Source organism: Taeniopygia guttata, chromosome 6 (assembly GCF_048771995.1).
Source record: "Taeniopygia guttata chromosome 6, bTaeGut7.mat, whole genome shotgun sequence".
NCBI classification, from domain to species: domain Eukaryota; kingdom Metazoa; phylum Chordata; class Aves; order Passeriformes; family Estrildidae; genus Taeniopygia; species Taeniopygia guttata.
Window position 1 is genome coordinate 26,400,416 of NC_133031.1, and position 23,395 is coordinate 26,423,810.

The 23,395-nt window shown below is 41.1% G+C and overlaps 1 protein-coding gene across 3 annotated transcripts in view; it reads right to left on the reverse strand.

Moving 5' to 3' along the window:
- The window catches only part of LOC100226716 (VPS10 domain-containing receptor SorCS1), a 258,047-nt gene that overhangs the window by 24,269 nt on the left and 210,383 nt on the right, over positions 1-23,395 (reverse strand). For all 3 annotated transcript variants that reach the window (XM_030276370.4, XM_041717188.2, XM_030276368.4), the window contains exons 15-19: positions 22,616-22,733; positions 20,842-20,972; positions 13,071-13,184; positions 11,928-12,099; positions 3,159-3,345 (exon numbers count right to left, since the gene is read on the reverse strand). In XM_030276370.4, the coding sequence (XP_030132230.4) occupies positions 3,159-3,345; positions 11,928-12,099; positions 13,071-13,184; positions 20,842-20,972; positions 22,616-22,733 (722 nt within the window). The remainder of the gene's footprint in view (positions 1-3,158; positions 3,346-11,927; positions 12,100-13,070; positions 13,185-20,841; positions 20,973-22,615; positions 22,734-23,395) is intronic.

Sequence of the window (23,395 nt, forward strand, 5' to 3'; positions counted from 1 at the left end):
ATGGAGTTGAGATGCATTGCTGAAGAATTTTATGTATTTCCAGGGAGGATCTTTCAAGGATATACCCCATGCATGAATCACCACTTAGACCTTGCTTTTCAGCCTAAATGAACACCATACTCTGGGAGAAAGCATCCTGTATAACACAATAGGCAGAGTGAAGAAAAAAACCTCTCCCAAATCAGACTGTATAAACAATGCCAGAATAAGGACAGTGTTCCTGATTTATTACTGAAATGCATCTTTCCCTGGATTGTAGACACAGCCACTGCGTAAGCTGAAGCAGCCCAATTAAGAGTTATCCATGATTAGATTAACCAAAGCCTGCTATACCCGAGACCATGGCTTACTTTGCCATTTATAAGCAGCAGTCAACACTCTTGGAAATTCACGAGATGCCACAATTTCACCCTTGTGATTTTAATGGCATCCTCCTGCTCAGATCCATTTCCATCACCATGCTGTTCCTACTTTCAGCAAGACCCTAAGACCTGAAAAACAGCAATTTTCCCAGCTAAATGCAGTGACAACTGTAATGATGGAGCCCATGAAAAGTCTGATACTCCCCAACATTACTGCATCACTGCTCTGAACAGATCTCAAATGATCCTACATGGCAGAGAGTGGCCAGCACCGCCTTGGACCTTCCCCACCCAATGGCTAGGAAGGGATATGAAAGAATAGCTCAAGCAACCCAACTCTGCCTGAGCACTTCCCAGCACAGCTGGGTCAAGGAGGCTGAAAAGCTGAGCTATTATCTGGCCAGCAGATGGGGATAGCTCACTCTGGATAGCCCCTCCTGCTAGGAGACTGCTTTCTCCCAGGTAAGCTTGAAGAAAATTCAAGAAGATTAATTTCTGAGCTTCATGCAGGGCTATGGAGGCTATGGCCCTCACCTGTCTCAGGGAAAAAATACTGTACAAGCTCCAGAAAACTGAAAGGGAGAAGGTCCTCAAAAGGCTCACTTGCACAGGTGATGTTTTGAAGCATGCAGGCAAATCCATAACTAACTTTCCAGAAGAAAATTTCGACATTTCATGACAGCTAAGAGACAGGCTGTTGGCTTGATCAGTTTACATACAACAATTTATACTGTCCATCTAACTCAAAATGCTCCTGTCTCACAGTAACCTTCACTTCTGGATCCCTGGAGCAACTGCAGGAAAGGCACTGCTTCTGTGCACTGGCTGCAGCAGGATGAGGAGAGCATGAGATGAAGGCTTTGCTTTTATTTTTGAGGCCACAAGCACTGAGGTTCAGCGCCTGCAGTTTTTTCCTGCAGGAAGAGAGCTGGCCACAGGTAAGGAAGGTGCTGGAAGGCCCAGACCTGGCTGCAGACACTCATTTATTAACCCTATAACTCTGGATCACTCAGTTTGTAGCTCTTCCTAAAACTGGCTGCTCAGTCTGCACATTGCTTGTCTGTGGATCTTACAATACAGTGTGTGTGCCTATTTTAAGGACAGATATTTCTGCAAAACTCCTCAGAGGACAAGCTCCAACACCCAAGCGGAATACTCATCAGAGAGCTGAGTGGCAATGCAAGCTTTCAAACAGGATTTAGAAGCTTTTGTGGATCAGGGTGTTAAGACTCTGGAGGGGGCTGGATCTACTGTACATCCCTGTCCTCAGCAAGTCTATTGCTAGTCTGAGTGGCACCATGCTCATTTGTAACCTGTTCTGCAGTCCCTAATTCTTGTCATGTAGAGAAAGGTGAGACATATCCCTCAGAGCTGTCACTTCTCCAGGGAGTCTGGCACACATAATCTGGGCCTAGCTGCAATGATCACTCAGTCTTAAATCCTGTGCTGGCATTACCTATGCAAAACACAGAAACATACACTGTCAGCTGTTAAGTCACACAAACAAATCTGAATATTGTTTAGTTCTTGTACAGCTTAAACAATCAAAATGGTTCATAAGCCTTCAGTATCTCAACAAAATGATTCAGAGCAGCTGTAGACCAGAAAGACACCATGGGTGAGTGAAGGCTGGACACCTGCCAACCAAAGGTGTTTTTGAAGGGAGACATTCAGGTGGATATTTGCTCCCGCTCCTCTAGTCCTCCTTCATAAAAATCCCATCTCCCACACTCCTGCCTCCCACTGGTTCTCCATTAAAGAGCTGCTCTCCTACCCTGAAAAGGTAGCTGCGTTCATGCTGTGTAAACTAACCCCAAAACTAGAGGTAAAGTGTAGGGAATATGCCAAATCATCTACACAGTGTGTAGAGTTAGCTTGGTAGAGGGTAAACAATATTTCTGTAAACATAACTTCAGGTTTGGGAATATCCTTTTTTTCTCAGTTAATCTGGCACAGAGGCACACAGTGAAAACATAAATAACAAATAAAAAACCCCACAGTATATAGAAAATTACGTCCCCAAACAAAATCCCTTAGGAATGTTACAAAATTATGATAAATAGATTGACCTTTGGGTTCATAACCATGTGCTGGAATAAATATGAAAGGATACAATGTTGGTTTTATCCAGGAACTTGGGATACATTTTAGTTGTAAATCAGACACATATGAAGTATGAAAATGTTAAAAAGAATAGCAGAAAAGCCATGTGAGGTTATTTTTTTTGCAGTACTATTTAATACAAAGATTTTGGTTCCTATGACAACAGAGACACTGAAAAGCACTGGTTTCCATCCCAGAGGTGGGTGTCTTTCATTAGAGAGCAAAACATGCACAAAGTAGAATTCAAAGCTATTAAAAGTCATTAAAGATCACTGGGTGTCTTTGTTGTTCTGGAAGTGTAAGCTTGATAATGAAAGTGCATTTCAGAAAGGGCTGGACAGTCCTTTGAGGCGTCCCAAATTAGACTACCCAAAACTAGAGGTAAAACATTACTTAAAAAGCAAAAGTTAGTGATTAGACTATTGAGTATCAACTATTTCTTATAATCTATCAAGTCAATTTCTTACAATACTATCAAGTCTAATTTCTCTTATCTTAGAGATCTTTTCCAACCTTAATGAATCTATGTTTCTTCTCAGTCTGGAATCAACAGTCTGTCTGGAGGACAGGTGAACACTCATCATTTCCCACCACTCTGGACTCAGCTGCCAAATTCCAAATGTCACCTCTAGCTACAAGTAATAGTTCTATAAAAGAAAACCAGGAGCTAACAAGGGGTATGAAGATACATACACGTTACATGCAGGTAGAGAACAGCGCTGTCAGAACCCAGGCTGTTTTCCACCAGCACGGTCACTCGGAATATGCCCACGTTCTGGTAGATGTGCTTGATCCCATCTTCTGTTGAGCTGAGGTTGGCATATGACACAGCAATGCCATCTCCAAAATCCACCTGAATGAGGGATCTCTGGAGGTCTCCCTGTGGTGGAAGAGAAAGGATAAAACAGACTCTGTTTTGCTTTTGAGAGATGGGGTCAGTGGGGGGACTGAGGCCAACCGGAGAATAGTAACAAGGTCAGATGTGCCACAGGAACAGCCTGCACCGACCTGTCAAACAACCAGGGCTGCTAAAGATCCCTCCCTTTCATGTAAGATGCAGCATCTTTCCTTACCTTTAAGCACCCTCACCCCCTAGGAAATCCCCCTCTGGCTCTGCATGGTGCTCATGCTGGCTATGTTCACACTTGCTGGCTACTGCTGTGGAGCACCTCCCCAGCCTGGTGCACTGAAGCAGTGGCCACTATCTGGAATGATGGAAAATTAATAGCTGATCATTAATAACCTGTCAAAAAATTGGCTGAAATGACATTTCATTTACTTTTTGTTTGTTTCCTCTTCCTTTTCTTTCTTCCTTTTTCTCCCTCTTTTCCTTTGAGAGATAAACAGACCTTTGGATGCCCAACTTCCCTTCTGGAATGAAAGGTACCCATGTGACTGGATGGCATCAGGCAGGTATCCACACCAGAAAGAGATGTGAACATATGTGACTATAAAAGGAAATTGTAACAGAACTTTTATATTCCTCATGTTCTCTCAGTCTTTTTATAACTTGTTGTGAAGGCAGAAATAGTGAAGGTTTGCTTGAATGGAAAGCAAAAGGAGCAGAGCTATACCTGATAGTGGCAAGAGCAACAAATTTTCCCAGATGCTCTCTTTTAATAGACTAAAGTTGTTTCTACACTGCCCTGGCACCCTGCTGGCATCTCTGTTGCTTCCAAATAGATGAGACAAAAACAACTGTGTTGCGCTATTGTGGAGAATCCCAAACTGAAGGTGTGACAGGGGAAATGGTCTTAAGAACAGAGTTCTGAGCTTTGTTGACCTGAGTTATTAGAAATATGTGCAGTTTCAAACATGATGCATTGCTTTGGGCACTCATGTCTGTTTGACTGAGTCAACAGAAGACACCAAATGGGATTTGCTTCCAGAGCCAGAAGTGAACACACACGGCCTCTGAACATCTTTCAGGGAGAGACTCTTCTTATCTCAAGTCCAGTACTGGACACAGACCAAATACAGAGATCTCTGAAGTACCCTTCAATGCTTTCCCAGTTCCTCCAGGTCTATCGTTATTAGGGTTTTAGTTGTTTTTTTCCTACTCAAAAGGAGATGATGTGTTTGAACAGTAAAGCCATGCTGCTGGGACAAAAGCTTTTCACATGGTTAAAACTGTGCCACCATGGTGGCCCTGCTGGATTTACCAGCTCTGAGGATATTCAAGGCCATGCAGATGAAGTTTTGCATAGCCAAACAGTTGAAGTTTGTTTCAGGTCATGCAATATTCCTCCACCTATCTGAGGCAGCAGCAGAAGATGAAAAGGGTGACAGAATACCTCATTTCTGCAACTGTCAAAATTTGTATTCTAATGCCCTTTTTCTCCTCTTGTCTTCATTTTGTCCATAGCCATGAAACTCACACTGTCTACATGTGTAGCCAAGGAAAGGAACCATTTCTAAGGCATGCAAGATTTAGATTTCAATTCCCAGGTAGAGAAGATGCAGACAGAAACCTCTGTAAATCTAATTAGAAAAGAGCTTCAGCTGCTGTTTTCCCAGCCTTGTCTTGGCCTTTCCTGTTTTAAAACCCTTTGAACTGGAAACACATTTTCCACTGAGTAAGATCCAGGCTATAACACTCCTCTGAAAATGCCACCTTTTGGAAATCTGACATTAAAAATCCTAGCTTAGGAACTGGGAGAGAAAAGTCACGAAAACAAAGAGACTGTGTTTTGACTTGTCCTAATATTTTATCTGTGCCAGGTAAGAGCATGGGCAGAGTAAGACAGGAAGAGAAAGCAGATGAGCCAAAATCCAAACCTTTCCCACACAGCCCACATCTGACTTAAACCAGCCCAGCTGCCACTGTCTCTTGTCTCCAGCATCTCTCCAGAGCCAGTTGCAAGGGGTTGTTTTACGAAGAAAAGTTTTGTTCTGTAACAATTTGATGTCTATCCATACATCTTGCAAAAACCCTCCTGTTGCATTTTCCAGCTTCTCCTTTTTATTTTGTCAAGCTCAGTACTCCCCAATAGGATTTTTCTGAAGCTTTTAGCCCAAATTAGGCAGATGCAAAACTCCCTGCATTACTTGTAGGAGACACACTGCTGCTGTTGGGAGTGTTTTCATGGATTAATTAATTGTGTCTTCTTTAGATTAACCCCTTTCTCTGCAATATTGATAAGGGCTTTTGTGCAGCTAAAGGCTTAAACATATGCTGAGCCTCAAGAACTTTTAGCCTGAAAAGAAGCTCTCATAATTAAAAACAAGTTTCTGAGGCCCCATATTAAACCCTTTACCTACCTAGATAACATTAGTCACTAAAATGTAAATCAGAAATTTACTATTTTCTAAGGGATTTTCTCATTAAATTTCCAGGTATTTTTTAAATATATACAAAATATTTCTCTCTCCCTTATTCCTGGTCCTGCCTCCTAAGCCAAGTGCACCTTTTTCCTGCATCTTGATCAAAGGAGCCTCGAGAGCCCACAAGACCTCAACGTTACCAAAAACTCTGTGAAGCTTCCTGCCTCAGCGTATATCAACAAACATCCCATACAGTTTGCAACAATAGTTTTATATTTGGATTACTTTTATGCAACTTTCAATATTTTGGTGGATGTGAGATGTGAGAAACCCCTCCTAGCAGGGTTCTTTCTCTCAAACACACCATTGGAATCTTGCCCTGAAAGTTGTAATAATGCATTTTCCTTATTGACTTTCAGTATTTGTATCTAAATGGAAGTATTAAAAAACGGAACAAACACAGCTCAAGGTTTTTAATTTTGGTTCCTATGTTTCAGATTTCATTTTTAAGTCTTTAATTATGCACCGACTTCTGTGTCTTCCTGAGAGATGCTGACAATAGATTTAATTATCCTTTGCAAGAAACAGCTGCTGTTGGAGGTTTTCACGGATTAATTCATTGTGCTTTCTTTAGATTAACCCCTTTCCCTCTTTGGCAGTTTCCTGGCACCAAATGAAATCATTCATCAAAGATATTTTTACTGAATATCTACACATGGCATACCTTTAATCAAGATCCGTTTAAAGTATTTTCTTAATTTTTACCAGATACTCAGATCCAATTTTATCAAGAACGTAAAAACATGCTTTCCTGGGCAAATCCCTGCTTTCAGAGAGATGGCCTTAATTTTTCAAAACAGAAACTGAACAGAAAGGTGCCTTTTAGCAGGGCAAACAGCTTGATACTTTTCACATGTACTTCTTTTTCAACACCAAATAGTGAATTTTACTGATCACATCATTCATCCTGACTGCCAGTTGTGCCAGCTCAACTCAGCTATGAGCTCTTTTTACAGTACTAGATCTTTTGTGCCTCACAGAAATCAGTAACAGCCTCTGAAGGATTATGCAGAATAATTCAACTTGTGTGACTGGAAGTGCATTTCAAGACTGTAGTGCTGTGTGTCATTAGGAAGGCAAGGTCCACTTTCATGCATTTTCATGGAATTTAAACAATGAATTTAAAAATGCATGAAAGGCTCTGATTTCTCCCAACCAGCTTGTCCTCATCAGAAAATGCAATTATAATTGAGATGACAGTGGTACAGGGGAAGGTACATACTGTGTTATTTGTGTGTTTCTACAGGAGTGTAGTGCTGCTAATAAGATAAACAACCGTGATTCAGCATGTGCATTGAAAGTTAGGATGAAGGCTTCATATTTCTGTAATCATTACTAACAAACTTGTGATATCAAAAGAGGGAACACAGTTGGATACTGCAGAAAAAAAAAAAATACAGACTATGCTTTTAATTACTACTAACTTTGCATCTTTAATTTGAGCATGTCAACAATTAAAACAATCCTAATGCTAAGCTCATATCCAGGAACTTCAGCTGAGTTGAATACTGAATTGCACCAAACAATAGTGCTGAGGTGGGAAATGGTAATGGCAACGTGCCCCCAGCAGGATCCCCAAGCTCATTAAATGTACCCAGGACACAGTGTACCTTGTACAGCCATGTACCAACATTGTCATTACAGAGAGCCACGGCAGTCTTTAGGAAATTCAGGGCTTCATTTGTATGTTCACATGGTAAGAGAGAGTCCTTTGCATTTATGAGCAATCACTACACAAATGCAAGGCATGGGAGGGATGAGGCAGAAGGGAATAGAACATCAGAAAGTTTTAGTTTCTTACTCAAGGTCATGCAGGAGGAGCTCAGAGTGTGGTTCAGGAATGAGTTCAGATTGCCTGAATTGCAGCCTGTGGCCTGAAGTGTAGGAACAAATTAGCTTTCCCCACACATTAGTCTAATCCAAACATCACACAGCAGCAGCAAGCAGTTAAAAGCAAGTCAAAACCTACTCCCAGTGGAGTGACTTTGCCAAGCGAGAACTGAGGCAGACCTGGAATGTCAAAGATTTTTGGCTGTCATTTTATCAAGATAAAAAATAAATTAGAGGAGGCAGATTCTCTGTGAATTATCTGTAATGAAACAGTCAAAGCCCTGAACCTTCCTGCCCTGAATGTCTTTACCATCCATTTCCTCAGCAAAGATGTTTGAGCAATGGGATGAAACAAGTTTGAAAGCCATTGTGCTGAGCAGAGCTGCTCTGGAGGCTGCAGCTTTCAGAGTCTCTGCTGAAGCAGCACAGCAGCACAAGTGTCTGATGTTCACACAAATAACTCTAACACACAAATAACAATTGTGGTTGTGACAGGCAAGAGATCTGCGTGACCATGTGATCAGGAAGGCACACAGAAACAACACACACTTTAAAAAAATCCCTCTATTTTCTATAACAGGGAAGCAAAACATGTCAAGGATGTTGGGTTGAATAACTTAAGTAGGAAGTGCCTTTGTAACTTCGCATTTGGATTTCTTTTGTTGCTATACAAAAATAAAGCAAGGATTCAGGTTTTTAGGCTGAGAAACTGCTCTTGTTGAATGCTGCAGTGTGAGAGGTACCAGCCCTGGGTCTCTGCATGTAGCCTAGGCCAGGGCAAAGGATTAACCTTTAAACTGGCAGCATGTTTAAACAATTAAAAATTTGCATTTAAGCATAGCCAATTTTCTCATGTGCTGTCATGCAATGACAAAAATGCTGCTGGCATTCTGCTTAACTCATGGAAATTTAAGAGCAAAATTCCCATCTTAAGTATGATGCCTTGCTTGTTAAACACTTCCAAAATACTTCATAAAATGCAACACATGATAGTTAGTAAAGGCAATATTGATGATTCCTGGCTATTGTCACCCACTAAAAATACCATGATGATTATATCCAGATTAATTGGACAAATAATTTGGCCAAACCTTTCCAATAATGGGAAAATTTGAAAAATTCTTTAAATCATCTTCAGATTATTTAAATATGACCTGTTGGTTGGGTTTGCTTTTAATGTTATTTATATGCTGCCAGACATAAATGGTTCACAGGAAAACTTCATGTGAATCAGTGTTAGAGAAACTGGGACAGAATCCCAGCTCTCAGAAATCAGCAGTGCTCAGTGTGCTCTTGGGTTTGGCTCCTGCCCTCCCTCCACTTGCACAGACTTCAGTGATGATTTTCCTTTGTGTCTTCTTCAATAGCAGAACACTTCTGAATGCCTTGTCCTTGCTTCTCTTGAGGCATCTTTTGCTCACATTATGTTTTTGTCAGAATGCACAGTCGTGGCTCTCAGCATCACTACAGGCACAACCAGGCTCTACACTGTGCTGGGGTTCCTGCCCCTGCATCCCACACCCGAGTGAAAACATCAGCTTTTTACTGCTGTCATTTGTCTCTCCCTGCCCTCTTAGCAATCTGCTCCACTACAGAGACACAGTGAATTTTCAGGGCCTCCAGTGAACCTGCTTCTGCAGTTTGTTCCTCTTTTCAAACCCAGGTGGATTCCTAGATAGAGCAGGAAGCCCTAGAAAGATAACAGGACTACAAATCTCAAACAGACTGTTGTACCTTGGCTCACCAGCTTCTCTTTTTTGGTTTTTTTTTTCCCTTTTTCCTGCAGATCAAGTGGAACATGGGCATGAAAAAAGAGAGCCAGGAGGCTGCAGTGTATGAAACAGCTCTGAAGATTTGAAGGCTTCAAACAAACTGCCTCAGAGGGATACAGGAGATATTAAGATGCAAAAGGAAAAGCCATTGCTTTTTCACACCCTGAAAGATATCAGCTGGTACTCACACTAAAGGATGAGTCCTCGCCCGGGTGTAGCACTCTTAAAATACTGCCCACCATTCCAGGGGCAAGGGTTGAATAGGATAGACTTTTTTCACATTCTGTTGCAGGAAAAGATGCGCAAGGTGACATATCCAGCCCTTTCTAACTTTCCTGATGCCTTCCCCTCAGTTAAAATGAAGTGGCAAAGATTTTTTGGATACTGATCATCCTGGATTGTAATGTGCAATACACCTGTGCAGGGCAGAACTAAACAGAAAATGGCAAATTCTTGTCTTGTGATACCTCTGCCTTGTATGCAAGGGAAAGGAACTTCCCTTTGAGAAGCAGTGTTGGATTAAACAATCTCCAGAGATCCCTTTCAACCTCAATTATTCTGTGAAATCAATACCCATTTTATAAAAGGATGCTTGGTCTTTTGATGGGTTGTTTAACTTTTCTAGTGAGTGATGTTTTCTTGTCACTGAACAGTTAAATTGGTAAATGGTTTAGTGTACACAGAGTGTTGCTGCTTCAACTACATTTTATTCCCCTAGGGCTTGCACATAACTGGGCAAATATTCCTTTTTGTTGAATATTTCACCCAAAGGTTTTGTTGGTTGCTCTTTAAGTTGACAAATCTAGGAGCAGGAGGTCAAGATTCATCTAACAGGGAGAGTAATTGGAAAGGCTGGAGGCTGATCAATACTGCTTCAGCCCTCAGAGCAATTCCTAACCTCTTCCTTATCAGATACACTGAAAGAAGAGCTCCCTTTAGATCTCCTCAGAACTGACTCACTCACTCATCAAAACATCTGTTCTGTACTCCTTGACACCCAGCATGGCACAGGCTCCATCTCATACTGGAGGTGTTCCTTCCAGACTCTGGCGCACACTGAAGCAGAGCTGCCAGAAAAGATCAGAATGAACAAAAGAGACAGAACAATGCACAGAAGCTCCCTTGTATGACAGAGTGGTCAGGGCTGTCTTACATGATCTGTGAGCTGAAGCACTCACAGAGGAAAGACCAGGACATTTGTCCTGAGTTTCTCACACTGTGGGTGATTGTCTCTCCCTCTACTGGCATAATTCTTTGATAGTTTTGTGACTGGCTATCCAGATTATCCATCTCCTTCTCCCTGTCTGTTTTAAAACTTTACCCAGAAGAGAAAGGTGATGCAAAGTGTGCTTTTTTTTACTTTTTTTTTTTTTTTTTTTAAGCCTGGAGACTGACTCTTGTTTTGGGCCTCTTCCTTTTCATCTTTAAATGCAGAAATCAATAATTTAATCAGGTGAAATTATATGTTCACACTGTTATTATAGCACCACAGTAGCAACGCTGTATGACTGTCAGTACTGAAATAAAATGACCATATTTTGGAGAAAATAAACATTCGGGTCAAAAACTGCTTCAGATTAGATATGATTTGTCATATGGTATTGCCTTTACAAATCAGGAAGCCTGTTTCCCGGGGAAAGCATCAATAATAGAGATGTAAAAAAAATTCTTTCCTCAGAGATGGCATTTACTATGGAGAGGGTCAGAAGTAATTTCCTTGAATACTCTAAACTATACTCTAAATTAAAAAGGGATGTACATTGTCCCTTGAATACTCTAAACTATAAAGGGATTGTTCCTTGGTGTTAAAGCATATTTGTTTTAAGATTTATTGGCCAGTAAGAGAGAAAAGGGATAGAAGTTTAAAGAAATCAAATTAGATTAGGGAAAAAGAGAAGGCTGCTACTTCGTGAATGTTCCTGCTTGTGCACCAGAATCAAACACAGATAGAGAAGTGCTGAAAAGAAAAAAGAGGTGAAAAGATTTAAATACTTTTTTTCTGTGGCTTCAGGAATGGAGGGAGCAGAACAATGAAATACCAAGTTAAGTTACAGATATAATAAAAACACAGATCAGAACCCAGATCAGCTTCACTATAGCAATGAATTTCAGACTTAATCCTGCTGAGGACATCTTGAGATTTCACCCATAAATGCCTAAACAATATGTACCAACTTGTGTGATGGGGACCCAGTTACACATGTACTATTTGTCATCTTTGGTTTAAAGTCAGTGGAAATTCAGTTTCAAAAAACAAAGGGTGGGGCATCAGAATTCAAACCTGCAGTCTTCAGTTCTCCTGTGTAAATTCCCAAATCATACCAATTCCCACTTTTTATCAGCTTCTCCCAGACATTACCCTGGGCACCACAATGACAGCCCCTTCGCGTCCACACATTTTAGAGCAAATTCCACCCAGCTACATCCCGGCCATGACTGACTTTATACCGCCCTGTCTTGCTTCACCTCTTTGCAAACTTTTCCTGGCGTGAGTCCCACTCAGCCGCACGCGGGGCGAATGTCACAGCGAGCCTACCTCCTCCAGCTGCAGCAGGAAGGTGACGTTGTGGCCCTGCTGGGCCGTCAGCCGCCCGTCAGCCGTGAGGATGCGGAGCCCCTGGGGAGGTTTGCCCGGGCACTGCTGGGGCTTGGCTGTGTAGCGCTCCCGCACCCCGTCCGTGCAGTTGTTGGAAACAACCTTCCGGTACCTGCAGTGGGATGGGGAAAGCTGGGCCAGGTGCTGCCAAGGAGCACTGCAGGGTTAACTGGGAACAGGTGCCTTTAGACTGAGGAAATTGTCAGGAAACAAAGATTCCCACATGTATTTCAGTATTTGTCTCAGCCAAGCACTCCTCGTGTGCCCAACACACCAGCAGCTCGTACTGTTGTTAATGGCATGTGATCATTTCCTGCAATATTCCCACTTCCTGATACCATATAAGGTACCATAAATTGCCCAAACCATGAAATAACATGTTACAAGGTAAAGAACTATAAAGTTATAAATAAATCACACACACATACAGTACGGCCTTGTATTCAATTATTACACTGTTGGGCAAAGTTTAACAACTTTTCTCACATTCTCCACTTCTTATTAGTTGTGAGTTAAGTGCCTCTAAATATGTAACCCTCAAGAGCTAGAACAATAAGAATGGAAGCAAAAAGCAGATTCTGACTATCTTTCAGTGTACAAACCCCCCAAACACAGCTTGGGTTGCTTTGTTTGCTTTAATCACTTGCATCATAAATGAAATCTGCCAGGATCTCAACTACATCTTCCACTGACTTCCAAGAGGGCCAAAGAACAGTCAGCATTCAGGCTAGCTGCCCATCTATTACTTCCTTTCACATACACATCAGTTCCATCTCTCTCCACTAATTTATCTTCCAGCTTTTCTGCCTCACCTGATCTCACAGGATTTTAAGGGGAGTCTTTTCAGAAACATTAATGATTTGACCTTACAGTCTCCCACCAGGTTAAGGCATCATCTTCCAGAGAAAAACCTGTGCCACACATGATGGAAATCTGGAGTGACAGATGTGCAGCCCAACAGAGGCGGTAATGAAGGTGTCCCAGCCAGCTCTGACACATCTGCAGTAGGTGTAATCTGTAGTTGTCATTGGATTAAATCCAATAAAGTCTGGTGAGCTAAATAAAGTCTGGTGAGCCACTTACCCAGTGCTGTTGAGGTAACTCTGTCCAAGGCTGCAGTCTTTTGACAAGGAGGATGGGTTATACCAAAATGCTGGTAAACACTGGCCATTGCTGTGGCGTTCATATCCATAATCACTGTTGTGACATTAAAAGAAACCATCACATAAAACCCCAACAGAACAAACATGGTATTAGCTTGTGCTCTCTTTTGTTATTACAAGCTTTGCTTTTCCTCCACCTGTTTACTAGGATTTCTGGGTTTATTTTTACTGACAGAACAGATTCTTCATTCCACTTAAGCTTTTTGAATTGTGGTAGTTATCTTGCATAAATTCCAGTATAAAAAAGAAGAACCAGAGCAGGTAGTTTATGAGTATTGTATCAAGTGTTCTCTCTCCACAGACTAACAGTACATCTCAGGATCAAATCTAGGTTCAAATATAAAAAAAACCAAATCAAACTAAACCAAACCAAACAACCCAAAACAAACAAACAAACAAAAAAGCCCCAAACTAACAAACAGCCTTCACCAAAGAACTCCAAAAAAAAAGCCCCAGAAATCTAAGGTAAATTCAATCACCACTGCCTCAGTCATGTCTTAGGAAACTGAAGGGCTAAAAAGCTAATTGCATTTGGAAATTATATCCCACAGGATGCAGAGGAAAATTTACAACCCTGAGAGAGCTCTTGCCTGAAGACATTAACAGCATATTTGGTAATAGGAAAGAATTCTGTGATCTTCAATTCTCTTTTTGTTTGGAAGAGGAAATGCTACCAAAAATCACGTTAGAAACAGTGAGTCAAACTTTAATCTTTTGTCACAATTTGAGTTTAGCTATGACTAAATTTGCTTTGGTTTCACTAAAAACATTTCAAATTGTTTATGATTCCAAATAAACAAAGACCCTATAAAAAATGTTATTGCAGGAAAAAAAAACCCCAGCTAACAGAAAATCTCTTTAATCAGTATTCCAGTCACATGTGGGTTTACTTTCCAGCCGTTGAGTAATGAGGATTGCTTGGTTGGATAATCATTCTTATTCCTTTTACTAAGCCTTCTCCATAGTTCATAATGGAGCAGTAATGGGATGTTGTATCTGAGAACTGCTATACAGAGTCCACCAACTCCATTCCAGTATTCCAGTTGCAACGCAAACCTTGATCTTAAAATAGCACTTTTCTGTGAAGTTTTTTTTATTTATCTTTAATGCCTCGGTATCAAGTAGCCTGATTTTCAAAGAGAAGAGTAGGGCAGTGTTCGATTATGTGATTAAGGGCTCATATTTGTATATGTATGTAAAGAAGCAGAGAGAAAAAAGAGGAGCTAGAAAAAAAACACCTGATCAAAGTTAGTGGAGCCCCTGCTCCAGCTCCTCCCAGAGCTGTCACAAGACAGCCACCAGTCCATGGCTAGATCATCAACAAGAGAGATATTTATAGAAAAATATTAACAAGAAGAAGAGTGTTTAACTTAATGAAGACTTTGTTCAGGTGTCTTGGAAAACCACAATGACCTAAAAATAAGATGTAGTGAGTGACTAGCAAAAAATGTTAAGAAGCTTGGTACCGGTCTAAGATATAAGACAAGAAAAAAAGCAGAAAATGTTTTGATTTATCTTTGTTTTTTGTAGTGGTTACCAAAAAAAGACATAAAAAATAATTCAGTCACCACATTTTACTTCTGCTTCAACTTTTTTCTTCTGAATAAAGAAAAAAATTGTTTTGAGGCAATCTTAAAATGGCAAAATTAAAAAGATGACATTAAGCAAAATGAATATAATGCTGCTTATCACTTAAGAAAACTCTTAAACATATATTGGACTGCATGACTGTTTCAAAGGAACATTTTGGCAGCTGTGGTGCTTTGGGTATCTACAACAAGTAATTGAGAACATACTTTAGGAAACAGCAATAATGTAGATGACCTAAATGGTCTTTTCCTCATTTTTTTTAGACTGAATTTTCATCAATCTATTTACTCAGATGGTTCCAACTCAGTGCTGCTTAATTGCTTTGGAAGCATCAGCCATCCAATTCTCCATTGCCATGTGCTTCTATAATCATCCTTGTTGGAATAAGAACACTATAGCTGCAGAATACACTTTGTAATGAAGAATAACACCATTTTGATTTGCTTGGAGAAAACACATATTTACATACAAATGGGACTTCTGTATTTTTGTAATTCATTTGTAAACACTCTGCAGCACGGTATTCCTAAGTTATCATGTGTGACTCTAATTAAAAAGCTGTAACACTACATACACAGTGTTCTGTAATCAGGTGAAAACAAAACAAACTAATACAGTGAAATCTGCCTCAGAGGGGATCAGTACTCACAATCCAATTTGATGCACTAGTCTGGGCTTTCTTACTATGCACATCTCTAGATTCAAGCTACTATTTTGCTTCCTATTCCTACCTGTACATCTGGGCAAGCAGAGCTGGACTTAACTAGGTTTGACTGTACTTGGACCATATTTCTCAAAGTCAAGAGAAAGAAATCCCAGGATTTTCCACAGCAGAAATAAGTTATAAGCACAGAAGTTTCACAGTGTTGTTTTCAGGCTTGCAAATCATCTGGCTCATTAAGGCCTTACAGAAATATCATCCCAGCAAATGACATGAATTGCTGCTCCATATCCCTCCACAGATGCAGCAGCCACCCGTTCACCTCTGCAGTCTTGGAGTCTAATGAATTCCTTGGCTACAGGCTGGTGCACGCACAACACTGATGCTGACAACAAATTGCTGCCTACAATTTGGCACAACAGGCTTTGCAGCAATCAAGAAGCATTACCATCAATTGGATGTCCATAGCACGAGCCAGTACAGCAAAGTCTGGAGATGGGGAAGGCATCAGCCCCAGCCTGCAATCAGCTCCCTGAGTCATTGCCTGGGAACTGGGAATTGGAATTTGCATATATTCATGATATTTTGTGCCTGCCTGAAAAGAACTCGGGTGACACAGATAATGTATCTCCTAAAAAGGAGTGGAGCGTTTGCCATCAGGGATTGCTTTATCAGTATGAAGCAGCCTGTCTTGTGGCTCTCATTGATTATGGTTTTACCCTTTTACTGGTTTAAACTGGAATCCTATTTGTCTTAGTCAAGTAGAACTGCAAGATCTTTTCTGTAATTAGATACAAATTCATTCCAGACGTTTTGTATCTCTGCTCAATGCTCAAGATAAATTCCTTTATCTAATGTTATTTTCACCATAGGTAATAATCAAAGCAAAGAAATCCCCCAAGGAAGTTTGTAATTTGAAGAGACCTGACAAATATACTGTTTGGAAGAACTGTTAATTCACATGAAATTATTAAAATCCTACTGCTCTAAGATATAGAAATAATCAGTTAATTCAGATGAGTGATTGCCATGTTCATCATAGCTTCTAAAAATTAATATATGACTTAGCATGTAATCATAGAAATTCCTCAATATTAACAGCTTCACCTTAAGGTCAGCTATGCCAGAAGCTGACAATGCTCCTTGTGTTTTTGCATGCTGAGCTTTCCAAACATTTTGGACATTAAATGGGGTGGAATTGAGCTATCTCTGAAAATAGTCACCTTTTTTCTGCAGTTTGAAAAAGCCTTGGTGGGAAAAAATAACTGTGGCCACAGCACTGGAAAAGTCTCACTACCTTTTTATTCACTTAATACCATTTTCTAATATTTAGCCATGATTCAAGTGCAGATGTGTATTAAAGGGGAGCAGTGCTTGTTCCCCAGTTCTACAGGACCTGACACGGGATTTAACTCAGAGCAGGATGGATTCAACTACAGTCTGAACTGTAGATCTACAAAGGTGTACAATTATAATTGCATTGCAGTATTTGGAGTCAAGCTGTACCAGCTTATGTTAATATGGAACCTGAAATCCCCAGAATCTTTCCAGTAAATCCATGCCTGGTAGGTATCCAGGCCCTTAAAGATACAGAGATGCATTGTAGATTTTGCATAATGAATCTGCATTTTCTACAAGCACTCAAAATGAACTAAAAATTCATTCTAAATTACTATTTGTTAGCTCACCAAGCCCATAACCAAAGGGTGCAAATATAGATAGTGCATTTCAGAGCTGGCACCTGCATGACCTTTACCGATGGCTGGTGACACACAAAGCCAGCAGAATCTAACCACACCCAGTGTCTGTCCCCTGCCTCCCTGGGGTTTGTCAGAACACTTTCTCCTGATGCAGAACTCTGATGTTTCAGCATAGGAACTCACCCCAGCAGGCAGGGCTGTAATTTAAGTGCCAGAGAATACAGAAAGAGCCAGCCAGATCCTCGCTGATATCATCTGTGAAATAAATAAGCAGACCTGATTCCCAGTTGCACTAAGGCACCTTTGTGCCTCTCTGGCTATCCAAAACCACCAGCACCGGTATCAACAGGCTCACACTTCCCACGGAGGTGTGAGGTATGGGAACACTGATAGAAGAAGCTGTCAGTATTAATGACAGCGGGTCCAGAGGGAGGTCTGGCAAAGGACACTTCACTCAGAGCTCCTATTAGAGGACCTGGGAGACAGGTGGCTGAAGGATGAACACCACCAAAGGTTTCCATCTGTGTCTAGGAGGCGTTTTCAGTGATGAGATATCGCTGCAATAACGCTCAGGCGGCAGGAAGGAACACAGTGTGATGCAACAGGGTAAATTAATGCTTTAATAACACCCGAGGAACGGCGCCATCCATTTACCCAAATCAATTAGAGGAAGGAGGGGATTCTCGTTTCCAGCCCGTTGCTAGGACAGACTTGCCGAGGGCTCCAGGCTCCCCCATTCCTGAGGCGCTGTTGCCCTCTGGCTGCCAGCGCCATTCCCTGCACGGAGAGCGGCTCCAGCCCGAAGGGAATAACAGCTCTGGGAGCGGGAATAACAGCTCTGGGAGCCCGGCAGGAATAAAAGCTGTGGAAGCCCGGCAGGAATAAAAGCTGTGGAAACCCGGCAGGAATAAAAGCTGTGGAAACCCGGCAGGAATAAAAGCTGTGGAAACCCGGCAGGAATAAAAGCTGTGGAAACCCGGCAGGAATAAAAGCTGGCTGCTGGCAGCAGAGTCCCGCTTCCAAGGCTGGAGGAACCACAATCGCTTCTAATGTCACTCGGTTTTGTTGCTGTGCAAAACAATAAACAAATGTGCCCTTTTCCCTGAGAAAGGAGTACCAGCAGGCTGCATGCAGATTTGAAATTAATCTGGAGTTCTGTGATATTACAAAGGGGAAAAAAAAGCATTAGCAAACCTTTGTGATTTATACCTGCTATTTTCCCCCTGAACTGATAAAAAAGGACTTGCAGGATTAACAGTAATAACACTTTTTCTCACTTTACCTGACCAGAGAGATACAATTTTTTACTCCAATCTCTGACAAGCTCAGATAATGTAATATTCTCCATATAAATTTAGAGTTTAAACAGCAACGACAACACAGTGACAGGGATTGTTGTTTTCTTCAGCTCTGTATAAAAACATGGGTTCTGTAACCACTGACAATATAAAAAGCTGTCCAGCATATTTCAAGATTCAAAAGTCAAGTCTGGGCAGCTAAGGAGCTTCTCCCTATTCTCCCTATCTGGGGGGATAGATGTCCCTTAAAAAAAAAAAAAAAGAGAATTCAAAAGTACTGAAATGTCATGAGAAGGATGATGGAAGTGCTTTTTTTTCTTTCTGAAAAGGAAAGAGCTCCACAGAGGGTACCCTTCCACAGCAAGAATTCATTCCCTGACTTCCTCCAAACGTCCCTCTAACTTCTGCAGGGTGAATTGGCACTGAAGCCTCATGCAGAGCTCAACAAGGCAAGCCCTGGAAGTTACAGCGGTGCAGCAGCAGCTTTGCCTTTCTTAGCAGACAGAACTGCTTTTTTTGTCGCCATTTTCTTTTCTCTTTTCCTGTCCTTCTCTGGCATATCTATGTAAAATTATGCTCCTAATGAGTATTGTTGGCAAATGTTTCTGAACTGGATGCTTAAAGCAGTATTTCAATCTTTTTTCATCAGAGGCAGTAGGGAAAGAAGCTGAAACGGATAAAGTAGAAATCCAAGACTAGGACTGTAGGAATACCTTGAGCTCAGGGAGAAAGGGAGGGGATCACAACAGTCTGATCTAAACCAAAACTGATTCCATGAGAAGGAGAAAGGTCCTTGGTCAGAAAGGTCCTAATTCTGCCTTGTTCATGCATGTGAGTTGTGAGTGCCTGTTGTACATGCCCAATCATCCAAGCTTTCTCTTAAGAGATTCTCCCATAGCCCAGCAGAGCCTTTGGAGAGAGTTTCCTTGAGATGAACATTAAAGAAATAAAAGCATGTTACCACCAGCAAATGTCACTGTGGCTCTTTTGTTCTGTACCTAGCAGCAAAGTTTTACAGTGGCAAGCCACAAAGTCAATTTTAATGAAATAAATATATTCATTCTCGGAGAGAAGTGCTGGAAGGAAAGCATATTTTTATCAGAAGTTTCAGGTATGTGTGTCCCTTACAAGTGCCAGGGATTTAAACACTAATGGACTGACTGTGAGTCAATTGCATCAACTATTTTATAAAGCCATGAGGTTGGCTCAGCCTTGTACTGCATACCCTATAAGACGATCAAAATCTTCAGGGAATTTCCTTGCTTTTAATGATAGTTTGGGGTTTTTGGTTTGGCTTTTATCTTTTTTACAAGAGAAATATGATTGAAATTATTGAAATCCAGAAGCTTTGGACACCTAAATGATGAACTACACACAGATCTTCCTAGAAAAGAACTAAATGAAAAATGAGGAAATAATTAAGAACCCATATTGACAGAATCTGTGCCAAAATATGTTCGTAATTGTTGTTTTCAAGAGCAAGAAATCTGACTTTTTTGACACAATATAAAAGACTCCTGTGATTCTGTGATTTTATACAGAAAAAAATATTCTATGTTTATGTAGGAGTGAGAAGAGAAATGCTATAAACTTCCATATTGATGGGATGAACTTTTTCAGGATTCACATAGCAGATTCAGGGTTTAATTAGTAACATGACATAGATCTGGGTGGGTGAGGCACAAAGGGAGTTTATCAGCACTGCCAAGCAGCCAACATTTCTCTCATCCAAGATACTAAGGAACTTGCAGACTTGGAGAAAAGAGGTAAGAAAGAGATTTCAATAATGTGGTTCCCTGCCTTTTTGGTGCAAACTGCTGTGAGTCAGCAGTAATATTGAAATGAAACCAGCAGCTGAAGTTTTTATCACACCATGCATAACTCACCAAGGGACTCTATTTCCAAACATCAGAGAAGAAAATGCTTCAGAAAGAGATTGACTCGAATAAGGAAGGCAATGTCTGCTGGATATTGTCAAACATGATGGTCCAGACGCAACAAATGATCCAGGAATTTATTTCCTAGATACCTGATTCTAGAAGCTGAAGGAATGCTTTGCATATGCACATATTTACTTTCACTCATATATACATATGGGTGTATATGTTAAGAATTTATCTTCTTTTTTACACAATGCTGTTATATGTCTTCAGACTACTCTCAGCCACCCTTGGCCATTGCTAAGGTTAGATGTGCTAAATTGACCTGTTACACAGAGCTGTGACCTGGAAAATGGTTTGCTCAGCATGATTTTGTGGAAGCCTTAGGAGATTACAGATACCTATTCCACCTTTCCTTCTTTTATCACACCTGCACGATCAGGGAGCAGCCCATTTCAATACCTGCACGTTTATGAATTTCTGCTCTCTGCAAGCCTAGAGCCTCTCTAAGGATCCCTGTGGTGCTGTGTGAGGGCACCCAGTCCTTCTGCCCATCGCTCACCAGTCAAAGTCTGCCTCTGTGCACACGCAGGGCTCCGAGGTCATGGCCCCAGCGTATTTCCCTTGCATGCATTTCTTCTCTGACTTGCGCTTCCTGTAGATCCTTTTTGCCCCCATGATGCAGGCTTCTCCCTGGAAACAAAACCAGAAACATTTCTTTGATGCCCACCAGGCTATTTGTGTCACCCGGTTTTTCCAAGCCTGTGCAACGGGAGGTGTTACTCAAGGGAAGAGGATGGGGAGCCAAATGCCATCTCAGCACACTGGAGTTAATTAAAGCTACTGGAGCTCTAACTGAAACTAAAACAACTTTTCCAATACACACTAAGAAATTATCTGAGATTACTTATACATCTTATTCGGTTCTGAACAAACACAGCAGGTTTATTTCTTTGGTCTGACCTCTCTGGGACTATTTTCATTCAGTAGAAATTGTAATGTGTGTTTATGTAAATAATTCCCATAGATGAGTTTGGTTTTAGGGGGTTTGACTTGTCATGTAGATGCTAAAACTCCCAACTTCAGCACCCTGCTTAATATTTCTATCTAGGGAACAAGGCTCAGCCTTGCAATCTCAGTGGAAAGGAATTCAAAAAGAAAGCGTACACAGAAGCCTTCCTAAAAATAGTTCTGCAAGCTCCAAAGCCAATATCCTCAAAGAAATACTGCAAAATCCTTGGTATTTTTGCTTATGCAAGCACAAGAAAGCAAAGAACAAAATACAGTGGAATCTCACTTATTACCTTTTATGCTGTTAAAATCATTATGGAAGATTTTTTTTCATGGCTTTGATTTGATGATTTGATGGCAGGAAACAACGGTCTGAATAGCAACTGGTCTAAAATGCTGGGCTTCCTTGAATTTCAAGAAAGCGGTACTGATTTTCAGCATCTAAAGATCTAAGTAATAACTGGTATTTTTAGTGTAGAGTTGTGCCTTGTGTGAGCAACTAGTCTGAGTCAAGCTACTTTCATTTCATATTCATTATTAAATTCTTTCCCAGCAAGATATATACAGAAGGACACCCTTTGATGATATAAATGTGTGCTTTGCTTCTAGACTTCAGTGGAGCCTGTGGTGTTTATATAACCACAGAATTTGGGCCATATTTTATTCTAACCTGATGAAACATAAGCTGTTGTGTCTTGGCAGAGCTGGGGAGGTGCCCCGAGGCAGGTGCAGGTGCTGTGCAGAGCAGCTCACCTTGCTGGGCATGAATTCCATGGTTCAGAGAGTGATGCAGCAGCTGCATCCAGGATGCACAGGGCAGGGCATGAGGGCCAATGAATTGGGGATTAAAGTGCCCAACTTCCACAGCAGAGAGAGACAGAACAGGAAAGAAACCAAGTGAGCAAGAAATGAGGCTAAGAGGGCCAGAAATGGGAGAAACTAGAATGGTCTTAAGACACTGGCTCTGAAGACACAGAATGATGAAGGAAGGAAAGGAGGTAAAGATGGGGAAATTGGATGGGATGTGTAAGAGTGAAGGAGTTCAGGCCTCAGTGGCAATTCCTCTGCTGTTGTTGTATTGTTTCAAGTCTGCATAAGTCTGATGTAATTGTCTGTGTGTAGGATGACACCCAAAAGACAGCTGTTCATCCTTCAGGGATCCCAGAGTCTCAATCTGAGGCCAAGACACCAGTGCAACAGAACAGACCCACCCAGCAAGGAACGAGCTGACACCAAACTGTTAGGAGAAGACATTGGATTGTGCTGATCTGAACTGTAGGATCATTAGCTACTTCAGGTCACATCCCAGCATCCACACTGCTCACCTGGCTATGAAGCTGCCAAGGCCTGTAGTCCTCTTCCGCACATCTCCGATCAAAGATGGACTTGTAGTCTACTTTCACCAGCTGCCACTCTGAGCGGTGGCTGAAATGTCCAAACACGCTACAGAACGCAGCAGGAAGAACATACAGTAAAATAAAGTCTGGTAGTTACAGAGGTTCAGTCACCGCAATTTTCAACAGAGATCAATTGCTTTAAGAGTGAGAGTCCTACTCATTTTCACTGAACTGACAAAGTGAAACTTAGCCTGCTAAGTATCTATAACCCTATTAGAAACTGAAAAATTGCATGTGCTTTCATTCTGTTCACTAAGACCCTCCCACTTATGACAATATCCAAAATGACTCAAATTGAAGAGTCAAGAGAAGACTTGATGTGGGACTGGAGACAGTAATACCTTCAAGAGTTTTATCTGAGTTTTAAGCTTTGGGAATTCCTTCCATGCAAATTAAAATCAGAACCTGAAGGAACATTCTTCATACATCTTTATTAGCTCAGGTTAGTTTCCAAGCCACGTATTCTGCCTATTTCAGTCAGAAATACTTATTGTTTCTACAAATCTGATATCAGATAAAATATCACAGTTTCTGGCATACTGAATCCAGATTTATGCATCATGCAGAACTTAGCATACCACACTGAAACTAAACATAATTTTTTATGAGTCAGCCTCGAGGCAACATTTTGTCATTTATTTTTACAAAAGAATGTCTTCACTTATCTGTGTCTCACTAAAAAAAAAAAGTAGCAGCAAAAACACAGTT